Here is a 25,710-nt window from a genome sequence, read left to right as displayed (position 1 = left end):
CAACATCTCAGTCTCTTAATCACTAGTATTTGACTGAACATCAATTATATTTGAAGCTGTAGAGTACGTCTTCCTCTCATACTGTTGTAGGTATATGAAGAGTCTCCTGATGTCTCTGCTGGGAGGCTCCTGCTGGCTCTGTAAGACAAATTCAAGACAGGTGGTGATAATGTTCATAATTTTTCTTGTTATTCAAGCGATTTAGGAGTTACTTTGTGTCAGGAAGTAGATGGACAGGAGCACCCTATTGGATACGCACTTAACAGTAGTTCAATAATTCTGAAGAAATTACTCCACTATGGAGAAGGGAATACTCAGTGATTTTTCGAATTGGGTACTTTCGTTATTACCTTTATGGTAGATGGTTTAATGTGACAGCTGATTACACAGCAATGAGTAGATTGTTAACATAAGCCTTGCAGTTAAGAGAGTTCAATTATGATGTAGTACATCGTCTGGGAAGATCGCACACTAATGCGGGAGGACTTGGCTGTAAGTTATGCACTATGGAATTCATAGGCATTGATGTAAGTGAACAGAGGACAGCACAAAGCGCTGACCTTGACTGTCAGCAATTTGCTAAACAGCATCAGTTCTGCACGGAGGACTGAGTATTCAATGTGCTCAAAGGACAGATCTTAATCACCACAAAATTAAACTACAGAGGTTACTGGAAGCTGATAAGCCCTTCCAGAAGCTAGGATTGGACATCCTAGGACTCCTAGCACAAACACCATAATAGCTTTACCAGACAAGCAAGCCATAACAGTGGTTCAGGCACTAGCGAGCCAGTGGATACTTCAGTTTGGAACACCTGAAACCATAATCATGTATCAGGGCGTAAATTTCATGTCAGAGTTAATGTAGCAGCCATGCAGGCTGTTGCGCATTAAGAAATTACAGACGATTGGTCTGCATCCTGGAGCTAACAGTTGCATGGAACAAGTCCACACCACAATTTCAAAAATGTTGAGATTTACATAAATTACCAGCATAACTGACATCCTATTGACCTGCATCGTCACTGCATACAACTCAACTTCACCAGGGCACAGGATTATCCCCATTTGAAGTAATTTTTGGACAAGATGCCATCCTCCTCTGCGTTTTGCAAAGCCCCACCACAAGGAGGTACCACCTCCGTGAAGGATTTTGATAGGGGAGTGACATATCTGGAGCAAAGTACAAAAACTGAATACGAAGCCTTTACAGAAAGAGGAAAGGGCACATGAAGTGAAAGCAGTGTTATATAAGTAGTTAAATTCATGGGGGAATGTGCTGAAGTGGAAAATGAACGTGCACCATGGAAGCTAGGTAGGGAGTTCATCCCCAAAAGGCTCACACTGAACGGAAAATTTTGGGAATGGAGGTCAAACCCCAAGGGGACCAAAAACGCCGAAATTGAGATTGAAACAGCAAACTAAACACTAGCACAGACCAAAACAAAGCCAAGAGGATAGCCAGACCAAAATAAAGTCCACTAAGAGGAAAAAAGGGGGCAGGGACAAAGGAGTAAGTATACAGAGGGAGAGCAACAGGGATGGTATTGCAACCTGGAAAGGAAAGGAGACTACAATAGCTCAGGGCCCCGTGCGCACCACACATGTACCCACAAAAGGACTGTGGGCCCCCTGGGGGGAAAGAGGGGGAGGAGGGTGCCAGCTGTGAAGCAGGTGATTTCACAACCTGGGATGAAGATTTGGTGGCTTGTTGCACAGCTGAAGGAGGAGGAGGAGGAGGAGGAGGAGGAGGAGGAGGAGGAGGAGGAGGCAGTGAGGATGCTACTGTCATAGTATATGATTTTACAACTGCAGTGCTGAATTTCAGGTCGCAAGTCTGCTTGGCTATGTCCTTCATGGAGCGAAATGTAGCAAGAACGGTGCTGTATGTGTCAGATGGTACAATGCAGGGCTTTCAACTATCCAACAACTTGCAAGCGACAGGATAAGGTACTTTTTCGTTCACCCAGATCTCCTGGATGGCCCACTCATCTACATACATTGAACAATCACCGGATGAGGCTGCATAGCCGCCATTGCAATTGAGACTGGAGAGAAGGAGGCGGGCAATCACCCCATGAGCATCCCTACCACAAGTAACACATTTGGCCGTGTTTTGACTGGACGTGCGAGTGTGGTTGTAACACTGACACTGGTAGCAATGCATCGGGTTTGGGACCTTCAGTCAGACCGAGATGACTTCATAGCCTATTCTGATCTTTGATGGAAGTACTACAAGATCAAACATGAGAAAAGCAGTGTGCGTAGGCACTATAGTTGCATCAACCTTTCTCATTACCCGATGGACAGCAGTGATGCACTGATCAGAGTTAAATTTTGATTTCACCATCTGTCAGACCATCAAGCACCCAAGTGTAAATAACTCTACGCAAACAATTCAGTGTTCAATGGGCCTCAACACAAATAAAATAGCAGTGGAGGAGCAAAGCTGTAAGCAGTTGTTGAGCTTCTTGAATATTGCAATTGGTTTCCAGAATCAGTTCTGATTATGTAAATGACTGCGGGATTTCACAGAGCCTGCAACTGCATCAACACCTTTCTGAATAATAAACAGATTAACCACAGCAAAGGACTGACCTCCACGAGGAACCAAGGTGCAGCTGGGAGGTTCTTTGAATCTTCAGCCTCATTCCGTTTACTTTTAGTAGACATAGACCAAGATGGCGATGGGCTCACCGCAAAAAAATTCCCACGATTTCCAATATCTCCAATGACATGCTCCTTACAACTGCCCCCCCCCCCCCCCTCCCTCCCTCCCTCGGAGGGGGCTAACCTGCTTTAGGCCACACCTCTGGCCACACCTCCCAAACATCTGATAGAGGGACCAATGGGCAAATTGGGAAGATAACAGGTCAGACAACTGTCCCTCCCCAAGCCTGGCCTCTACCAGGGGCCACATGTACCTGTCGACCCACAGCTGAGAATTATGTGCTACAGAGTTACCTGTTACACGTCAAATGTGTGGGCTGGCCTTCAGGAGCACACAGGGAGGAGGTAGAAACACAGAAACCTCAAACACCGAAGCAGAGGGAGAGTAGGAAATGGAGAACAGAGAAAGAAAGGAAAAAACAAATGAGGGACTGTTGTGATGTAAGGCTATTAAAACTTCAGAGCCCATTCCCAAAAATATCCTAGACATGTTCCCCAAGGGAGCAGAAAAAGAATAGCAGGAGGAGACATGCAGCACAGAAAGGGAAGAGGTGCTGCTAAGCCTGGGGCCCCGTGGTAGCCAAACACGAACTCACCAGAGTGGTTGGCCCCTGGGAGAATTGCATCTACCTGACTGCCTTGACTCAAAGCTTTCAGTATGTCATGTAACAAAAGTGTGTGTAAGGTTTTGTATGATCAATGCTTTCATAATCTACACCAGTTAACATGGAGTAAGTCATTCAGTTCCAGGTACCTCATTAGGTTTGAGCTCAATATATTCCGTGGTGCTACAACAAACTGATATCAAGAATAATGGACAGTTTCTCCGATCACTTCTACCACCCTTCTTGTAAACACATGCGTCCCTCTATTCACGCCTGTCGCGACACCACTGGAGGCGGGCTGCACGATGTTGGGGCGTGAGCGGAAGACGGCCTAACGGTGTGTGGGACCGTAGCCCAGCTTCATGGAGACGGTTGCGAATGTCTTCGCCGATACCCCAGGAGCAACAGTGTCCCTAATTTGCTGGGAAGTGGCGGTGCAGTCCCCTACGGCACTGTGTAGGATCCTACGGTCTTTGCGTGCATCCGTCCGTCGCTGCGGTCCGGTCCCAGGTCGACGGGCACGTGCACCTTCCGCCGACCACTGGCAACAACATCGATGTACTGTGGAGACCTCACGCCCCACGTGTTGAGCAATTCGGCGGTACGTCCACCCGGCCTCCCGCATGCCCACTATACGCCCTCGCTCAAAGTCCGTCAACTGCACATCCACGCTGTCGCGGCATGCTACCAGTGTTAAAGACTGCGATGGAGCTCCGTATGCCACGGCAAACTGGCTGACACTGACGGCGGCAGTGCACAAATGCTGCACAGCTAGCGCCATTCGACAGCCAACACCGCAGTTCCTGGTGTGTCTGCTGTGCCGTGCGTGTGATCATTGCATGTACAGCCCTCTCGCAGTGTCCGGAGCAAGTATGGTGGGTCTGACACATCGGTGTCAATGTGTTCTTTTTTCCATTTCCAGGGGTGTAATTAAATTGGGGCAATGATCATTGATTACCCTTTGTAAAGGAACATTTGAAAACACCTAAGTGATTTTGCTTTGCTACTCTCCGAGTTCCTACCATGCCGATTAGTCTGTTTCTTTGTATTTTTCTTTACAGTGACTGTCATGGAGGGGTCCCTCCTTTTTCACTTGGTACATGTGTATCCAGTGCTTGTCAACTACATTACTGGCCATTAAAATTGCTACGCCACGAAGATGACGTGCTACAGACGCGAAATTTAACCGACAGGAAGAAGATACTGTGATATGCAAATGATTAGCTTTTCAGAGCATTCACACAAGGTTGGCACCGGTGGCAACACCTACAACGTGCTGACACGAGGAAAGTTTCCAACCGATTTCTCACGCACAAACAGCAGTTGAACGGCACTGCATGGTGAAATGTCGTCGTGATGCCTCGTGCGAGGAGGAGAAATGCGTACCATCACATTTACGACTTTGATAAAGGTCAGATTGTAGCCTATCGCGATTGCAGTTTATCGTATCGCAACATTGCTGCTCGCACTGGTCGAGATCCAATGACTGTTAGCAGAATATGGAATTGGTGGGTTCAGGAGGGTAATACAGAACACCGTGCTGGATGCCAACAGCCTTGTATCACTAGCACTCGAGATGACAGGCATCTTATCTGCATGGCTGTACCAGATTGTACAGCCACGTCTCGATCCCTGAGTCAACGGATGGGGACATTTGCAAGACAACAACCATCTGCACGAACAGTTCGACGACATTTGCAGCAGATGTGTTATGACCCTTGGCTCTACCCTTCATTTGATCCCTGCAAAACCCTACATTTCAGCAGGATAATGCACAATCACACGTTACAGGTCCTGTACAGGCCTTTCTGGATACAGAAAATGTTCGACTGCTGCCCTGGCCAGCACATTCTCCAGATCTCTCACCAACTGAAAACGTCTGAACTGTGGTATCGTGTTGAAGATGCATGGGCAGCTGTACCTGTAAACTCCATCCAAGCTCTGTTTGACTCAATGCCCAGGTGTATCAAGGCCATTATTATGGCCAGAGGAGGTTGTTCTGGGTACTGATTTCTCAGGATCTAAGCACCCAAATTGCGTGAAAATGTAATCACATGTCAGTTCTAATATAATATATTAGTCCAATGAATACCCGTTTATCATCAGCATTTCTTCTTGGTGTAGCAATTTTAATGGCCAGTAATGTATTATTTTAAACTTGAGCCATAATTCCTCTGCATGCTCCTCTCCTGTGAGGAAGATTTGAAGTTCCTCAATGAGATATGACTAGGCCTGCTTTTTTTATGTAGTTTATTGAACATGTAGATATTTCTACTTGTCCTTTGTACTTTGGTAATCACTGTTGCCACAACCGAGTCATGGTCACTAATACCAGATTCAATGTGGACATCCTCAAAGAAGTCAGGTGAATTTGTTGCCATTAGATCTAACACTGTTCCATTGTGAGTGGTGTCTCGAGCTATCTATTCTACATAGTTTCCAGAAGGCATTTAGTAAAGTTTCACACGGTAACATGTCACACCCAGCACTAACAAAACTAATTTTCAAAACTGACTGTTGGATGATTAGAAGTGCCAGCGATGATTACAGTATTACTTGGGAAGTTATGAACAAGCAAACTGAGGCCTGCTCTCAAGTTTTCACTTACATCAGGAGTTGAATCTGTTGGGTGACAGAATGACCCAATTACCATTTTATGCTCAATTGTCACAATGAGCCTAGCCCAAACAATCTCGCATGCAGCCTCAATTTCTATCTCTGTGGATCCGAGTTTCTTGTGTACTGCGACGAATACACTATCCATTTCCCCACTAGCCTAGCCTAGCCTAGCCTTTCAATATACACTTAAATGTTCCCCAAATCTCACTGCCATTAATTTCAGGTTGCAAACCACTTTTGGCACCCAGTATTATGTGAGCTTCAGTGTTTTTCAGAAGCACTTCAAACTTTGGCACTTTGTTGCAAATGGTTCCGCAGTTAATACAATTTTAGGGACCATTTTCGACATGGGGTACCGTGTTCTGATTGTCTCAACTGTGCTCCAACTGTGTCATGAAGCACGGGATCATGACTGAACTCTGCCTATTCACTTTGTATAGGTATCAAGCACCTCGTTTCAAGGATGACAGGTGTTCAGTGAGAATACAGTATGTCACGTGGGAATTATATCAAGGCACTGGTACGTCGACTGTTGGCAGCTGTTCAGAGTTCAGCTCTCTCCGACTTTGCCCAAACTGCTATGACTCTCTCTCAAACACACAGGTAATGTCTGACCTCATACTGGGCTCTGCATGTTTTTTGTAAACATGGATGAGGAGAAACTTCCTGGCAGATTAAAACTGTGTGTTGGACGGGGACTCGAACTCGCAGGAGAGCTTCTGTGAAGTTTGGAAAGTAGAAGACGAGGTACTGGCGGAAGTAAAGCTATGAGGACAGGGCATGAGTCGTGCTCGGGTAGGTCAGTTGGGAGAGCACTTGCCCGCGAAAGGCATAGGTCCCGAGTTCGAGTCTCAGTCCAGCACACAGATTTCATCTGCCAGGATGTTTCTTATCAGTGCACACACTACTGTTGAGTGAAAATCTCATGGATGAGGAGCTTGTAATATTTGCTCAGCAGCATCCAGAATTATACAATGAGGTGCATATAGATTACAAAATACTCTTGTCAAAGACAATATATGGAGCAACATTGGTAAGAAGCTTAACAAATCCAGTTAGTGTATGTTTTGTTTCCTATTCGTGTTACCTTTTGTGTATCTGCTGAAGGTATCAGTAGTAATATTTTTCACATTCAGCTATAATTTTGCTTACATGTAGGTGATGAGTGCAGAAGCAAACAGGCACTACGCATGTTGTATTTTACTGGAGCTTGTGCAACCACATCTAGCCAGTCTGCAAAGAAGATAAAGAGATGAAGATGAAAAGCAGTTTTTAATTCTGTTTCCTCAAAACTGCGAGACTTACCAATGTTCAAAGTTCCTTATATGAGGATGTAAATAGAGAAGAAAATGACGATATTGATGTAGGTCCAGTCACAGTTGATCGCACCACTTCCTCTCCTGCAATCTTTAACATTACGGCCAAGGGTCTTCAATCTCACGAAGAATGGATTGCATTATTTCTTGAAATTAGTAAAATTCATTCCAATGTACTTTAAGAATTTCACAGGATTATCTGCAAGCCTATTAAATATTGTGTGAAATTCTCCCTCTTCTCTAGCTCTGAATAGAGGATGAACCCATTAACGACATTTCTTTCTTTCGCATTCTTGTTTTCTCCTCAACGAAACTAAATAAGTCCCAAGAACCTCAACAACATCCTTATCTACTTGCTCCACTTGTGCCCGAGCACAGTTCGCAAATGGTGTGTTATGCAGGAACGCAAGTGATGCAACACAGCAGAAGCAAAGTCTGAACACAGTGCCCTATGTGGGAACTGCCCTTAATACTCCCATCTGTGTGGAGCATTCTTTTGGATCTTACACTTCTACTTCTGGGTCTCATAGTTGTCGTTATTTGGACTCAATAGAGCATTGCCTAATCTATTCCCTTGTATGCATCCCACACACAGCCAGCCACCTGGGCACAGCTGGTAATCCTTTGAAGGGATTAAATAGCAGTCCAATAATCTGGAGCCCATTCTAATCTTTTTCATTCACTCAAGTCACCAATTTATTTATTTCAAATTCTGAAAATTTCTGATCCCACTTGAATTTAACATGCACGTATGACACTTGTCTACAATGGAAAACTTATAACATTTGATGGTCAATGCTGGACATGAATTTTGTAATGTTGTACAATATGATTCTCAAAAAGAACTCGTAAATTGTCTTTGAAGATGGAAAGATTTCAGAGTGTAAACGGTTGAGTCAACAGTAGCCGAGTGTCTAGCACTGATGTTTTGTAATCATAAAGCCACTGGTTCAAATGTAACTAGGAACTTCTTTTTTTACTTTTATTCAGATTTCATACACATTGATAAATGAAAATAATAACTAACAATACTGGATTATATGTTTAATAGAAATACCTTTTCTCTCTTTAATTACCAGTCATATGAAATAATTAACATTTGATACAAGCACACAGTATTAGATGAAAAAATTAACAGTAAACAAGCAAAAATGTTCCCAAAGATTAACAAGTTTGCCAATCTAATCAAAAATCCAAGCGATTGTATAATTACTACCATGAAGGATGAGAGACAGAATGGTTGTTGATCCATGAACCCTGGCCTACAAGTACCAAGAAGTACACTTTCCCACGCAGGACATATACTGCCTGCACCATTCCTTCTTCCTGCATTTAATCAGGTAGAGGGCTTTTGCACAGACACCCTTAAAATATGAGGGTAGTCTGAAGGATGTCACTTGACACACTGAAGGGCCCTCTTCTAGTGCTAAAGAGCTTTTGTGTGGACTGGCCCACCAGTGGTGGGACTTCTAGAAAGTTCAAACGATGAGGAAGCTGTTGAGGTCATTGGACACTAAGCTTACACACTACTTTAACTTATGCTACGAACAACACACAACACCCATGACAGAGGGAGGACTCGATCCTCCGGTGGGAGGGGTGCACTGTCAGCCTCTAGCCGCTTAGCCACTCCGCGCGGCGATGAGGGTGACTGCAGTGGTGGTGGTCTTTAGAAAGCCCAAACATCCCAAATAGTGATTGCTGTCACGAAGTTCATCATACAGTGAATGTTCTAGCAAAACCATGGGACTGTGGGAAAAATCAAGACTGACAACCAAATAGGTGCCATGAGCTGCACTAAAGTGGGCAAGGGCACCAGGATTGAGAAAACATATCAAAAGTGAGTTAATTAGTTACATATCATTTGAACAATCCTCTTATCAAAATGATTTGCAACTTGTCAATTAACAGGATATGTAGATATGATTAGTTTTAACACTAATCATCACATTTTAGCACTTGTGCAATTATACTTAAAAACTAGTTGCTCCTCTTCTTTCATAACCTATCAATATTTGAACAGAAATTTGTCATGGAATAGGGGTTGTCCACAAGAAACGATTTTGAGTAAAATTTAAAACTTGCTCTGCTACCTGCCAAACCAAACATATGTTATTTGGTAAATGATCAGAAACTTTTGTTGCTGCATACTGAACTTCATTAAATGTCTAAGACAAGATTCACAGATATGTTGCTGAAAATATCACGGGATCATGTACAGAAAAGCTTCAGGTGATCGGAAAGTCGAAAAGACAAACGTTTTAAAAACATCCACTCTTTACCTGAAGTTTTCATGAACTATGCAAGATCTTGGATGAAATCTGACTTTTTGAAAAATGGTTGAACATGAAAATGAATGAGCCTAGTTTGCTGTGTCATCACTTAACGAAGCTCTCATTGTGTAAAAAACTGCACAAAAACTTCTTACTTTCGAAGAAGAGTTTAATAGAAATAACAATAATGAGATGTTAAACCTAATGCATTAAATAATGCGAACACACATCTTAAATGCAAACAGGTATACCTGATTACCTTAACTAGGACAGTATACTGTAGTATACATTATTGTACTGAATTTAAAGATAACGCAACTGCTAAAAACTAAACACTAACTTTGCTGTGAGTGTAGAAAACTAAAAATTAAATTCCAATAAGTGTAATTTTTTCAAAGTGCAGAAGCGGAATAATAGTGTACTCGTTACCGATTTTTGTGGTTGTGTGAGACATTTTTAAAGAGAAAATTTAAGCCTTCGTCTAATTTATGTACATAATACTGTATTTTCATTTCGGTATTGTTGATTAATTTTTGTAATACAGTAATTGGGATAAAGTTGTGTTATTCATGACTACTATGCTATAAAGCACTTTCAATACATTTTTAACATGTTTGACAGTATATTCATTATCTATGGCCACATTCGACATTATTGAACATTTTACATCATTGCTATCCACATGACATTGGTACCCACATGGCGGCCCCAAGTGAACATTACATGTTATTCTTACTGCTTGCTTTCATGCAATCAACACTTTCTAAGTGTTGAGTTACCCCAGAAAATTATTTCTTAAGACATCACATTACATTCAATCTACACATTGAGCCATCATTAAGGGAAAACAAAGAAGAATTTGGAGTTGAAATTCTAGTTCAAACAGAAGAAATAAAAACTTAGAGGTTTGCCAATGACATTTTGATTCCGTCAGAGACAGTAAAGAACTTTGAAGAGTAGTTGAATACAGCTGATGGCATCTTGAAAGGAGGATATAAGAGAATCGTCAATAAAAGCAAAACAAGGATAATAGGATGTAGTCTTATTAAATCAGATGACACTGAAAGAATTAGATTAGGAAATGAGACACTTAAAGTAGCAGATAAGTTCTGCTACTTTGGCAGCAAAATAATTGATGGTGGAAGTAGAGAGAATATAAAATGTAGACTGGCAATGGCAAGAAAAGTGTTTCTGAAGAAGAGAAATTTGTTAAAATCAAATATAGATTTAAGTGTTATGAAGGTTGTGTTTTTTTTTTAAGGTATTTGTCTTGAGTGTAGCCATGTTTGGAAATAAAACACGGATGATAAACAGTTTAGACGAGAAGCGAATAGAGCCTTTTAAATGTTCTGTTACAGAAGAATGCTGAAAATTAGATGGGTCAATCATGTAACTAACGAGGTACTGAATACAATTGGGGAGACAAGAAATGCGTGGCACAACTTTAAAGAAGGGACTGGTTTATAGGACACATTCTGAGACATCAAGGGATCACCAATTTAGTACTGTAGAGAATAGGAGAGGGGGAGGGGGGGTAAAAATTGTAGACAGAGACGAACAACTTAAGCAGATTCTGAAGGATGTAGGTTGATGTAGTTATTTGCAGATGAGGCTTTCACATGATAGAGTAGCATGGAGAGCTGCATCAAATCAGTCTTTGGACTGAAGGAGAATATGCAAAATATGTTCTTACAAGGCAGACTCGTTTCCAAGACTTGCAATTATAAAAGGAGCAAAAGTAGCTGAATGTAATTATTTGCGAAGATCAGTACTACATTTCATCCAGCTCCATTGACTCCTGTTGATGTGGTACACCAATTGTTGGTACGAATACTACTTCTGCAAAACTGAATATAGTTTATTTTCTCAAAATTAAGTGCCCATTTCTAGAGAACCACTTAATAATGCTTTGGAAAACATTAACAATATCTTCTGTTGCTTGCTCTCTGATGTGGTCTTTTACAACACAAGAAATATATGAAAGGTACCAATTCTGCCTGTTGAATGTTAAGTAGAAGGTCATACACCTACATCAGGAATACGAGTCGATCCAAAATTTAACCCTGTGAAACTCCATTTCTGATTTCTCCCCAGTCACTAAAATTTCCTCTTTCCAACATTATTTCATTCATGCAGCACAACTTCTTGCATTCTGTTGTCACATATGACAAACCAATTACACGTAAAGAAAGCCATCAGTCCATAAAACTTGAGATTTTCTAAGACAGGAACATTACCTATACAATCAAATACCTTGGAAGAAGCACAAAGAAGGCAGCTGGTCAAACATATGGCTCCTACTAAACAACACCCCTTGGGGGTGGTGTGCACTGAAATTCCCAATTATGAGAAAAGAAGGGGGTGGGACTGCTGGCAGATTAAGGTGGCCATCTCAAAAGTTAATAAGGGCTGTACACAGAACTATATGGACAGTGCAAGTGGCAACTACTGGGGTCATTAGCTGCCTCTGTGGTATGGAAGGGAACTCATTTACTGATGGCATCTGCACAGACCAACATGAAGACCTCTGCAGTTACCTGTAGAGTTCGACAGAAGGCACACAAACCTAAGGATTTGTGAACGGCCACATGAAATACATTTCTTGGAGCACAATACCAATGTAGCTGGGGGACATTATTCCGACAAGGGAGAAATGATGTGTGGGATTCCCCAAGGCTCAATTTTAAGTCCACTAGCATTCCTGATATATGTAAGAAATCAGCTGAAGTATAGATCACGGCCAGCGACAGTCACAGCAGTGGTTATCTACTGCTCAAAGGTTGGCAACACACCAGTTTTGCATCACCATTGGAATGATTCTTTGACAACAAGAGGCAATGTAGGCCTAGCACCGAAATTAAAAACATTGTCTTGTTTGTGTTTTTTGGAGTATTAACAAGTTTCAAGAGAAATATTTTGCAATTACGGCAGTCAGTGTTATAAAGTGGACTTATTTACATGATTTAATTCTGCACAATGACATCATCCATTCGTGCATGTCTTACTGACTGACTGAAACAGAAATTGTATCAAATGTGGTAGTGAAATTACTTTATGGGTCAAAGGTTTGTGTGGATAGAATCTCCTGCAAAGTGCAGCAAAAGCTGCCACTTTGAGCAAGTAGATCAACTTTTTTAATTCAATCATGGAAGAAGGTAGGTGGATAAATTTTTATTAGTAATTAAGTTGAGCGTTTGATATATTAACATACATTGATCTACCAACCTTCTTCCAGGTTTTAATTAAAAAACATTGATCCACTTACCTTCCCCAATGATTTAATTAAAAAACATTGATCCACGTACTCATTACACTCTCAGATTGACTGCGTAGCAATACAGAGCACATAAATATTTCACTGCTTTTTCAAACATATCAAGGGGTGTGATGCTGCCCTTTGTGTGCACCTACTAGCAGACTTTAAATAGCTGCAGCTCAAACAAAAAGCAATGAAATTTATAATTTTCACCTACAGTAACATTTGACCTTCTGAATATATAATTTTGAAACATGTCGTCTGCCTGTTTGTCTCTTATTGGCTGCGTAAAAGAAACAGCAGACACACCTGTTGCTCCCATCATACCTCACAGCAAGCACTGGCAAATTCCTGCATAACACACACACACACACACACACACACACACACACACACACACACACACACACACACTGAATAATAATAACAAACATTGAGAGGGAAAGAGATGAATAAATTAGTACTTACACACTACTGTGTGAATCAGATTCTTCTATCTGGAGGGGGTAGGCCTCTGATGATGCTTCATGATGATGATGAATAGTCTTTTCCTATGGCATACAGTGCACAAGTGGTGGGTCCTCTTGGTGGCTTTTAAGCCTGAGTGTTGATGAGTGGTGGGGATAGACAAATCGCAGCAGCACAGAAACTGCACCTGTACAGCCATGTCAGCCATCTTTGATTCTGACGTATTTGATGAAATTGCAGGTTGCCATCTTGGTTTCTGACATCATGAACAATGTCACAGACCACCACCCTGGATCGCTGTCTTGGGTCGCCATCTTTTATTTTAAACTTAGAACCATGCAGGTTAGTACCTGTCACCCTGCTAAGTGTTTTACTGTATTACATTCCAAGTGAGTGAATAACATATTTCTAGACTTGAACTGGTATTAGCGGAAGGTAGGTCATCTCAACTATAAATACTTCACAAAATGTGTTTCTTGTTTAAACATGTCGATGCTGGTAATTACCTGCAGGTTAGTAGTATAGGAGGATGTAGACCAGAAATAACATGCTTGTTTTTCTGGGTGGTTTACCATGATGGAATGTCACATGTGAACAACAAACTAGAAATTCATAGCAAAGACTTCTTCTGAAGTGTTTTGGTGGGTGGTCACTATAAGGCTTCACCAGAGTATTCCACAAAATCTGTGCACAGACGGATTTCACACACAGGATGTTTTTGCTGACAAGTATCCAGTTTCTGAAAGGGAGTGCTCTACATGGTATTCTTGTTGGCGATGTGTATTTTCATGGTTCTTGGGTATTTCTTATACACTGCAGTCGAGTTACACAGACAGTGTTTCTCAGTTGGACATTGCACTATATTCCAATAAAATTGATGTTAACCATCATCTAAAAGCATTACTTTCATGTCAACAAATCATGGACTTTTGTTAATTAGCATGTGATGATAGTCAAATATATACAGTCATGGTACTTCTGTTACGTTAGGTTTGTGCTGTTGGCTGGAGAGAGATGCAGTTATGTATAGACATGGCAGGGAATGCCTAACTGTGGAACATTGTATAAAACTTCTAGAAGGGTCTTCTCTGTCGTATCTCGTATACGTCCCAGCCTTGACCAGCAAAAGAATGCCAGCACAAGTGTCATGTTGAAGGGATGAATGATAAAGTAATCCTGTGGAAATATGTGCTGCATATGTCTAAAAGTTAACTCACTACGCAACTTTTGCGACATTTCTGAATCGTGTCCTGTGGTACTGTGTATCTCTGATTGCTATCCTGTGGCACTTGTCATCAAACTTTGATCTTAGAAACTTTGGGTGCCCAAAATCACAAACAGTACATCTCCATCTCAATGCTTCCACTGTCCTGTGCTAGACAATTCTGTAGATCTGCCATCACAATGTCTATCCTTAAAGATCTATTTTCATCTTCTTTACAATGGCATTGAGCTCATTGGTTCACTGGTCCACCTGATGTTAAACCCCAGATGATAATAGCATACGAAATCCCACTGGAGAAATTTGAAGTCCTATGTACAAAGTAAACAGTTATAATTTATGTGAGTAATCGCCTAATCCCGACTGAATACTATATCTTACTGACTTAGTTCCTTTCGTTCCCTCTGAACATAGGGCCGTGAAGAAATTCCTCCACTACGCACGATTTCTAGCAAGTCTCTTCACTTCACTCCAGATTTTCCACTCCTCTGCAGCTTCTCTCTCGATCGTTCTTTTCCAGGTCTGTTTGGGACAACCGTGTTTTCTAACTCCTTGCGGTTTCCAAATCAACACCACCCTTTCAAGAGCTCCATCTTGTTTCCTCAATGTATGCCCATTCCAGTTCCATTTTCTTTCCTTGATTCGTATATTGATTGCTTGCTGGTTCGTCTCCCTCCAAAGATCTTCGTTTGTCATTATATCTGCCCATATCAAATTTAAAATACGCTGGAGACAACGGTTGAAACAAACTTGGAGCTGGTTTTTGATGTGTTTAGTCACCTTACAAGTTTCGCAACCTTAAAACAGAACACCCTTCACATTGATATTGAAAAGCCGTAGTTTGGTTTTCTTTGAGATGTTCCTATTTCTCCAAACAGGTCACTGTTGTACAAACGCAACATTTGCTTTGTGGATGGGACTACGGACGTCCTCTTCAGCACTATACTTTCTAGATCTATTAATGGTCAGCCTATTCGTGATGGTTGAATTTATACTCTTTTCTTTGGTTTTGCGAATATTTATCTTTCTTACAGTGACATTGAGCTCAGTGGTTCACAGGTACATCTGATTTTAAACCCCAGATGATAGTACCATACGAACTCTCATTGGAGAAATTGGATGGCCTATGTACAACATGAAACAGTTATAATTTATGCGAGTAATCGCTTAATATCGACTGAATACTGATCGCTTTCTGTTTGTAGGAGGGATGACTGGAGTTTTGTGTGTGCTGCAGGTCTGTGAAGAATTGCTCTACTGATTTTACTTTAACGTATGGACCTAAGGATCGTTGAATGACGTTAAATAATCATCAGCCTGTTCGCACTGAGTGTTCTGCACTCTCACCTAGTGTACATAGGTCGTATTCAGTAGGAAGCCTTTTCATCACCACTGGCCCTATTCTAGATTTTTACCTAACCCATTTTCCGTTTAATATACAATAAGCAGAATTAGTTCTTTTTGTGGGTGACACTAGTATCTTAGATCAATCCAAGCGTACATACAGCAACAGAAGAAATGGTAAACAACGATCTTTCAAGTAACACTGACTAGTTTTCTGCAAAAGGTCTCTCCATCAATTTAAAAAATACAACATATTCGGTTCTGAACACCTAGGGGTATTACACCAACAATAAGTGCAACATGTGGTGAGGAAATAAATAGGGTGGGAACTTCAAATTATTAGGTGTCCACACAGATCAGAATTTAAACCAGACAAAAGGACATTTTTGAACTCTTAAAACAACATTGTTCAGTCATTTGTGCACTCAGAAACAGTGAATATCTTAGGGAGAGAGAAAGCAGAGAACAAATCAGTAAGCTGACATTTTACACATTTTCATTCAATGTCATATGGAATAAAGTTCTTGGGTAGCTCAGTATTTAGGAAGAAAGGCTTTATTTCTCAAAAATGTGCAACAAGAACAGTACTTTGTGCTCACCCACAATCATCTTCTAGACATATTTTTAAGAATATACTCAAACATCTGCATCAGGGACTAAAACTGTTGTGAACTGCCAAGGTTCTCTTATGTACACAGATTGGCATCCGATTTGATAGATTGTGTCATGGAGGCACATGGAGTGTTGGTGCCCTCTACAGCCATAGATTTAGTTTACAGCACCATCCATTGCATCATGTGGAAAGTATTCCTTTGTGTTTTTTCCTTATCTTGTTCACACTTCCATACATTGCTAAGTGCCATGTTGAAGTTGTTTTCACGAAGTCTAATGTCAACTGTTTTTCTGATCACAGAGACCCAAAAGTTCAATGTGTGAGCAATTATTCTTGTCTGTCCACGCAAAATCTTGCGCTTCTTTATAACATTGTGCTCTACCACCGCTGATTTATCAAAATGCCTGTATTTAAGATTATGATGATTCTGCTCAATGCAACAATCAGCAACCATCCGTACAGACTGTCACATGTAACTCTCACCACACTCACAAGCAATGTTACAAATTCCCGGCACACTCAGGTTGAGATTATCTTTAACTATTTGCAACATTTCTTTAATTTTTCTTGGTGGCCTGAAGACTGGTCCGATTTCTTGCCTGTTTAAGGTTCTACTTATGTTGCTAGTTGTTGCACCGCAGAATAGAAGCCGTGCTGTGTGTGGATCCTCAGCCTGGTTGAACAGCATTCAGTCTTTTCTCAAGAGCGTTGATCTAATGCCATGGACAGAATACCCATTCCTTCTAACACTGTCATCAGATGCTTAATCTCAGAACCAAGGTGGTCCTTGTTTTTAACATAGCTCTTTTCTGGGCTAATCATAAAGTGGATCTTCCCGAGGATTATGGGCGGGATTTAAAAAACGAACTCCTGGGGTGCAGCAAAAGAAGAAACTCAAAAGTAGATGCAGTTCCATCTCAACGTTTACCTAACTGGCACGGAGATTTACGACAGCTGAGAACAGCACTGAACCTGACAACGAGGTAAGCAAGCTGCTGTATTATACTGATCAGTTAGATTAAGGTACTAATTCGTTAAGCTTTCTCTTCTCGAATGATTTATTGTTTAGTGAAAAAGTATCATTTTAGTATTAATTATTAATCGTAAATGAAACAATTAATAGGTTTTTTTTGTTCCTGTAGGATGTTTGTGAGCGAGCTCTATGCAGATGTGAGAGGTGCACAAGAGAGCAATTGATACTTTGCAGTCTGTGTCCCCAAGCAAAAAGGAAACTGGACCAAGAGACAAATACAGTGCCTATTTGTGAACACACTGATTTGGAAGTGAAGGATGAAGAAATAAAAAGACTGAAATCAGAAATAGAAGTTCTTTATAAGAAAAATGCCAAGCTTTAAAGTAGCCTTAAAAAGTGTGAAGCAGCTCTGAAGAAAGCCAATACTGTTAGACGCACCTTATTAAAGAAAGCAAGTGTCGTAAAGAAAAAAGGACAGAATATCTTATCTAAGTGTTTCACTCCAGGATAAATTCACTATTTGTTACAAGGCAACAGACGTGTTAAATGGAGTGCTAAGGATATTGCTAACACCCTAACTATGAAATCTCTTTCTCAAAAAGCTTATACATATTTGAGAAAGCGAAATAGTCATTTGCCATATCGAGCAACACTTCAAAAATGGACTACGAAGTGTAATCCAGGTATTTCAGATGAAGTTTTGGCAATTTTGAAAGCCAAGAGTCTTACATTTACTCCCCTACAGAAGGCAACGGTGTTGTGTTTCGATGAAATGAACATTGATGGTAGAATCTGCTATGATGCTTCAAAAGACAGGATTTTAGGACTTCACACAAATGTCGTAGTTGCAATGATTCATGGTTTGTTTTCATCTTGGAAGCAGCGGATTTATTACAATTTTGACGTTACAATGAACTGTAGCCTGCTACTAGATATAATATTAAAAATTGAAAATTCGGGACTACATGTTGTGGATGTAACGTGTTATATGGCTGCAAAAAACCTCTCAAGTGTGGAATGAACCATGCGTCAATATCTCAAAAACCTTCAAAAATCCAGCACACAATGAAAGGAAAATATGGGTTTTTTTAAAATGTGCCATATTTACTAAAGCTCCTTAGGAACTACTTTTTAGATGAAGGGTTATCTCCTCCTGATGGAACTTTGATAACCAAGAGTGTAAGAATTTGTTAGACAGCCAGAAAGGCTATCGGAATGTAGTACATCACATTTCAGAAGTGCACATCAGTGTTACAGGACATGCTCGACAAAATGTTAGGATGGTAGCCCGCTTATTTTCACTCCGGCTAAAGCTCTCTTCTATGTTTTGGGAAAAGAATGGGAAAGCATGTTCTTTGATTTAGTAAACAATGTTTTTGACATTTTAAATTTTAGAACTCCCATTGATGATGTCACACCTTTATGTTGCGGATTTGGTCTGAATTTTAAAAGTCAAGAACACTTTAAAAAGGTTTTGCGATGTTTGCCATGACATGCGCTGTGGAAACATTAAGAGTTTGTTGACATTTCAGAAGAGGTTTATAGTCTCAATCACATCCCTTCTAGGGTTACTCGAAGAGGTAAAGAAAGATAACGTGAAGTTTATCTTAACATCACTTCTAAATCAGGACTGCTTGAAAAATTATTTTTTATTTTTCTAGAATTCGAGGACTTTGTGTGTTCTACAATAATCCCACAGCTGTAGAAGTCAAACACAGAATTCGGCTTCTTCTTTTAACTGGAAATGCAGACAACATAACTTTATCAGGCAGTGCAGCAGTTCCTGAAGGAAAAGTCACTACCATTTCTGCACATACTGGTACTGAAACACACGATGACGACATCTTGATCATCACAAGTGAACTCTGTATCGAGATAACAGACGAACAACACGAGAAACGTGCAAATAGTTGTGACATCTTAGGTATTGTCGAAAAGGAGGAAGAATTCCTGAGAACTGTCCCCGAAGTAAATCAAAATAGTGCTGATATAGAGGATGCTACTCCTGCCTCTGTTCAATACTTGGCTGGCTATCTCTCATTTAAAAGTTGTTCTATCGATTAAACCTTGGGATCACGCGCTCAAATGTGCTCGATTCCTGGAACAAGTTCTCAATCATGGATAAATACTGTTTCTTGTGGGGGTCTTCTAACACCAACAACAGACTGGGTGAATACCGTGAAACAGTTCACAGTTACATTTTCAGGTTTCCATGGACAAACAATTTCGAAATGTAACAACGTAATTAAAAGTTTAATTTCGATTATCAAAATAAGGTTCTCACATGTATATTAGAACATGAACTTCTATACGTATCCAGCATTTAAATAAAAAAAAAAAAAGACTAGTAGATGCAAAAAAGAAGAGTGACAAGGAAGAATCTCATGTGGACAGCATCTAAACCACGTAAGAAATGAAGAGCCGCTTTTCGTCAGTAACTGAAGCCAATCAATGCACTTCAAAATTACGGGATGGTGGCAAGTTTGTTTTACGCATTCTTTTTTACCTCCTATGTTGAACTATGTTAGTTACGTATGATTTTTAGATTTAGTTTTGTATGTATGTGTGTCTAACATGCCTGAAAGGTTGGTAATTCACTTATAAAAACAACAACATTGCTTTTCTAATGCCCACTCTCTGACGCAGGTGCAGCTTTTCTGCCGGGTGACGTAATGTGAGTGCAGCCAATCAAAATACGATTGTCGGAATAGCCCTCGCACCACCGAGGCCATCCAGGCTGTATGGTCTGCCTAAGATACACAAAGACAGAATATTAGAGCTACCGGCTCTCCTAAATACAGGCTGGCAATGTATCTAAGGCATTGGCAACTACAGTCGGTCGCTGTAGACATCATTAAAAAGCCACAAAAGTTTGTTGTCATAAAACAGATGAGGATACACCCAAATGAAGTTATGGTTAGCCTTGATGTGGTCTCCTTGTTTAGGAAGGTGCCTGTGCAAGACACATTAAAACTGTTGGCCACTCATTTCTCCCCGGAAATTTTGAAATAATTTTGGTACACTGACGACCACCCACTTCTTGTATGGCAGAAATCATCATGAAATGTCTGATGAAATGGCCATGGATTCACCACTGTCACCAGCCATAGCTAACTTTCTCACGGAAGATTTCGAAGAAAGAGCATTGAACAGTACTCTGTTCCTGCCATCTTTCATCTTCAGCCATAACGACATTTTTAATATGGCCGCATGACAGTGAGGCACTGCAGCAGTTTGTTCATCTGAATGGTATATATCCAACATAAGATTTACAGTGGAGGTGGAAAAGAACAGGAAGTTGCCTTTCTTAGATGTGTCGGTCAAATAAGTCGAACAAATGACGCGGCCATTGTGTGTACAGAAAACTGACTCACACAGATCTGTATCTCAATGGGGATAGCTTTTACCATCCAGCTCAGAAGAAAGCTAAGCTGAACAGATTAGTACACAAAGCCAGAACTATTTCAGACAAGGACCACCTCTATTCTGAGATTAAGCACCAAAATTTATGATCATTTGCCCAGTGATATAAAATGTCTGACAGGCAACAAAGAAAAACTTTGAAAACAAATTTAAAAAATATTGTGCCCATTGGACACTATGAACCAGCAGTATACCCGAGGACTGTTCAAGCAACAAATACGCCAGGAGAAACTGAAGAATCACATCAAATTAAAAAAAGTTTATGCTTGAAGACTCTTCTTTAGAATTTCTGTCAATGCACAGAAGGTGGTGGTCAGAAATTACATCTGGGTCTTTTTTAAAAATAATAATAAAAAAGAAAAGACTTGTGAACGATCAGCATGCAGCCGTATTCGCAAAACACAGGGTGAACATAAAGTCCGTGATCAATTATTTATTGCACAAGAACTAAACATTGTACAGATGTCATGCTACATCGCGCGGTAGAGTCGGTACATACACCAGATCTTTAATATGTCCCCACAGAAAAGTCACAGAGTGAGATCTGGTGATTGGTGAGACCATTTCATGAAACAGCTGTCCCTTTCTGCAGCATGGACGATCCAGTGATGCGGCATCTCCGTGTTCAGGTACTCACGAATTTGAACTGTTTCATAGACAGCTTCTGTTGCAGGACTTTCCACACTTATTTGAGGCATTTAGAATTCACAGGATGCACGACACTAATTTCTTTGGACTCCTTATGAATGCCTCTCTTACGCACTCCACATTCACTTAATTCACATTGGGACGTCCACTGCTCTTTCCCAGGCACAAGCAATCAGTCTGAACGAATTTGTTGTGTCAGTGGCCTTCCTTGTTGGTAGCTTCTTACTGTACTTGGTTCTAAACATCAGTTGAACAGCTGTAGCACACTTGTCTCTGTCAAACTCCAACACACAGAAGGCTCACTCTGCACCTGAACTCATGTTTGCAACTAGTACTGACTATTGGCAAATTACCACACTACGCTCTGGTGGTATATATGAAAAAAACCTTAAGAGTTTCTCTTCAAAATGACATATGTATGATATCTGCACAATGTTTGGTTCTTGTGCAATAAATAATTGAAGGTGTTCCCAGACTTTATGCACACTCTGTAATGTTTGATGCAAATACAAAATGACTTGTTGCACATCATTACGACTTATCATACAATTGAGCCATGAATCATGATACGAACACAGATGAAAGAAGACTACACCAGCAGTCATTTTGCCAAATAACAGTTCCATTGAATTACAATCCTAGTTAGGCCTCCATGGACGGAAGTCAACATCGAGTAATAGAATAAGTACTCGAGGTACTATCAATGACCTGGCCACGTAAGTGACAAAATTCGATCCCTTTTGAGCAAGATGTGTATGTACACAATTTTTTCTGTCCTTCAAAATACAAGAGGCAGCCATAGGCTAAGATCCGTAAGTATTCAAAAAGGCGGCATACTTCAAACAACGAGGTGGTGGTGAGGATGCAGGGCAATTGTCTCTGCAACTAAAACAGTTAGGGATGCTCACACGATGTGGTTTCATGAAGCAGCAAACCACAGTTTCCACAACTTAAATTAATCATACAAAGGTAAGACAAGGCCCAAAGTTGGCATTTAAAACATTGCATTGGAGGTGGGAAATATAGTTTCACATGACAACAGTAGACCTCGATTTTAACTTATTCAGGAAGTGAATTCACCTCAAAACTGAGGGTGTCAACCTTCTGCTCTATCAGGCTTGGATTTTTACGATGTATGAAGCAGATTTCTTGTCTTTTCAAGTTTTCGTATAGTTCCTCATCCTTCTGCAGCATTAACATCCAGTAAAACATTAAACCCTGTACCATCCTCAGGCTCTGATGTTGCAATGACAAGTATATCAAGTTTCTTTGAAGACAGTAACATTTGAAACTACATAGGAATTGTTTCCATTTGTCAAACCAGATTTGTAGTTTTGAGGAAAAATTTCCTCAAAAACATTTTCGGTACTGTCTATAAATAACATAGGCGTGGTAGATAGAAAGGACCCCTCATCAGTCCAGGTGCAAATGGAAAACTGAGGAATAAATTTTTGTAGTTTGATCCTGCTGTCTTCTTATGGCATGGCTGAGAAGTGAACATTATTGAACCCTACAATCTGTGCTGAAACATTCAGCTCTGTACTGAGTAACTGCCAGAGCCTCAGTCACTAGCTGTTAATTTTTATCTTTCCACTCTGCAAGATATCCACCAAGACACTGCCTTCTCTGGTCGAGGGTCCCCCTCCACACGCACCACTCCGCCTAAGCCATGGGTGCCTGGCTTAAAGGCCATTGTCCAAAGTTCCCAAAAAGACAGGCACCTTCTCAGCATCCACAAGGAGGTATCAAATTAAGGCATGAACGGCAAATTCCCTGCTTTGTTAGGTGGCTGATCCAAAAAGTTCAAATGTGTGTGAAATCTTATGGCTATCAGTCCCTAAGCTTACACACTACTTAACCTAAATCATCCTAAGGACAAACACACACAGCCACGCACAACAAAGGGACTAAACCCGCCGGGACCAGCCGCATAGCCCTTGACTGCAGCCCCTTAGACTGCATGGTTAAGTGGCTGATGCCTGAAGACCCCAAAACATTGGTTATTTATCATCCTACATACAGACTAATCTCCCCCGTACAGCCCAAACTACTGGAAAATTTAGAAAAGTGGTCATCAAACATATGGATCTCTCAGTCTCTTCTGGTACTTCATTCATGAATAGAATACAGAGCTCAAAATGTATTTTCATTAACAGGCTAATCACATAAAATGTGGAGAAAGGAGAAAAAAACTGAAAAATGAACACTCAGGACTACATAAATAAATAAGCAGCATGTCCTAATATTCTGGAGGAACTTGCACATTTCAAACAAGGCTTTAGATATTTACTCACCAAGGAAGGGTTTCTCCGCACAACAAGCTTCACATCATCTGAAGATACCATACTCCGTTTGGCATGTCTGGAAAGAAGAGTTCAGGTGCTTTCATTACAAACAAAGAACAAACTGTGCATTTCTAAGCATCCACATAAACAGACAATCATTCTTTAATTTAAGGGTAGACACATACTTTGCAAACAATTCCAAATCTTCAGCAATTGAACGAGCTTTCTTCCAAGCCATTTCTGCAAATACATTCACAACCTCAGATGAACATGTTACACCAATCTCCTTCGACGTCTCTGTAACAACTCTGTCCACCTCTTGGAATAAGATAATCTTCAGTATCTGAATAGAAAAACAAAGTTAGTAACATCTACCTAAAACTGATACTTATGCACCGCTTGCTACAAAAAAAAAATCTTTATAAAAACTGTTGATTGGCAGTACAAAAATAGTAATGCATAATAGCTAAATTTTAAAACATCTATCTACTTACACAAAAAAAGGTGGAAAATTAATTATTTTACTAACTACCATTTAATTTTGTATCAGTCCTAATAAATGAGGTATCGTTCAAGCTGTGCCAGTCCATGCAGCCTGTATAAAATCAAAAATTTCAATCTCTGAAGAAATTAAACTACTATATGCCTCAAATACCTACACAAATTTAAAATAGAAAGTTAAAGGCTTAAGCTCTTATTTCACCATCTTTGGAACTAATGTTACCAAAGCGAACTGACAAAAAAAATTAAGTCTCATTATACAGCAATTTAAAATTACCAATAAACTAATAATGGCTTTATAAATAATATGACCGCATTGCAAACTCGTTTGGGGTACAAAGATGAATGATATATAGAAATCAATAGACTCGATACATTATCTAATCATTTCCTCAAATCAATTTAGGACGCTCCGGTGTGGTAAGTTCGAAATACAAAGTTTTACCGTCGGTGAACTACTTCACTTTCAGAAGGGTACATTCATTCACGTTTCTCCAATATTTCTATCGGCATTCATTCACCTATATAGTCGTACGAAGAGTTGTTTGCGTAAACTGTTACTAATACTTATTTCTGTGAGCATGAACAACTTACGCTCTGAATTTTCGCAAACTGACTCATACGGCTTATACGACATTATCTGATAGCACACAGCCTTTTGTTGCTCTATGCATGACACTTCCTTGCTGTTAAAGCAAAATTCTATTGAACTACACTGCGGAGAAAACGCAGCACCACATCATTTGACACACATTGCTTCCACGAAATACAACCACAATTCCACATATTTCAGTTTATACGTTACAAAACATGACTACCTTACTTTCACACAAGAAAAAAAAGGCTTACTTCTTCTTTCTTAAGAGCAGACATCCCAGACGACATTATAGCAACTCAACAATACTCCACAGTCCAATTCCAAATTACCGCTGTTTACCACTTCCGTTAAACGTCTGCAAAGAACATAACAGTAAGATACATACGGCTGGTCTAACACCTCTGGCGACTGGCTACAAACCCATCACAGTCTAAAGCCCGGTCCATACGCAACGATCTGTCTGCGCAGACATTGGCGCAAATGTCCGTACATGCAAAAGATCGCTGCAAATGTGGTGTGTTCACACGACACAAACTCCAATCTACTACTCGCCCGCCATCTGTCGACGCAGAAAAGAAATATCAGTGGCAAGCGACTACGCACCCCGTAAACGTCAAAAACTTAATTCAGTTTTTTTAAATATAGAAAGGGAGGAAGTTCTGTTATGGTCTGTGTTCGCAACTTGTGTTGCAAAAAACATAACAGTCGCGAGTTCGCGACACTCACTGCTGTAAAAGTTGTTACCGTTTGACAGATGGAGCGACACTAGCGCTCGAAGCGGCGAGTAAGGTGAACATCAGACGTGTCGTAAGCATAATGTTTGTTTTGCATCCATTTCCTACGAAATTTTTGAAATATTTGAGTTATTTTCTTGCCTCCAAGGGTTTGTGTACTATC

At 40.5% G+C, this 25,710-nt stretch overlaps 1 protein-coding gene across 2 annotated transcripts; it reads right to left on the bottom strand.

Moving 5' to 3' along the window:
* On the bottom strand, window positions 1–25,472 carry LOC126298818 (centromere protein S-like). 2 transcript variants are annotated; one of them, XM_049990285.1, is made up of 4 exons: window positions 25,065–25,472; window positions 23,900–24,057; window positions 23,724–23,790; window positions 1–138 (listed from the first exon to the last, which is right to left on the bottom strand). In XM_049990285.1, the coding sequence occupies exons 1-4, from the start codon at window positions 25,098–25,100 to the stop codon at window positions 16–18; spliced, it is 384 nt and encodes a 127-aa protein (XP_049846242.1). In that variant the 5' UTR covers window positions 25,101–25,472; the 3' UTR covers window positions 1–15. The 2 variants fall into 2 exon arrangements, with proteins under 2 accessions (XP_049846242.1, XP_049846243.1); XM_049990286.1 differs by lacking the exon at window positions 1–138 and adding an exon at window positions 7,064–7,126 and having other exon boundaries at window positions 25,065–25,460.
* Between the last annotated feature and the right edge of the window lie 238 nt (window positions 25,473–25,710).

Source organism: Schistocerca gregaria, chromosome X (assembly GCF_023897955.1).
Source record: "Schistocerca gregaria isolate iqSchGreg1 chromosome X, iqSchGreg1.2, whole genome shotgun sequence".
NCBI classification, from domain to species: Eukaryota; Metazoa; Arthropoda; class Insecta; order Orthoptera; family Acrididae; genus Schistocerca; species Schistocerca gregaria.
The sequence above is the reverse complement of the archived record's forward strand: the minus strand, read 5'-3'. Positions and strand labels throughout refer to the sequence as shown.

Bases quoted from the DNA above. Each gene is read 5' to 3' on its own strand.
- LOC126298818 (XM_049990285.1), bottom strand. From the start codon at position 25,100: ATGTCGTCTGGGATGTCTGCTCTTAAGAAAGAAGAA. The intron at 24,058-25,064 runs GTAAGCCTTTTT...TTTTCTATTCAG, and splicing joins CTGCTCTTAAGAAAGAAGAA to ATACTGAAGATTATCTTATT. The intron at 139-23,723 runs GTGAGTAAATAT...TTTGTCTTACAG, and splicing joins TGCGGAGAAACCCTTCCTTG to AGCCAGCAGGAGCCTCCCAG.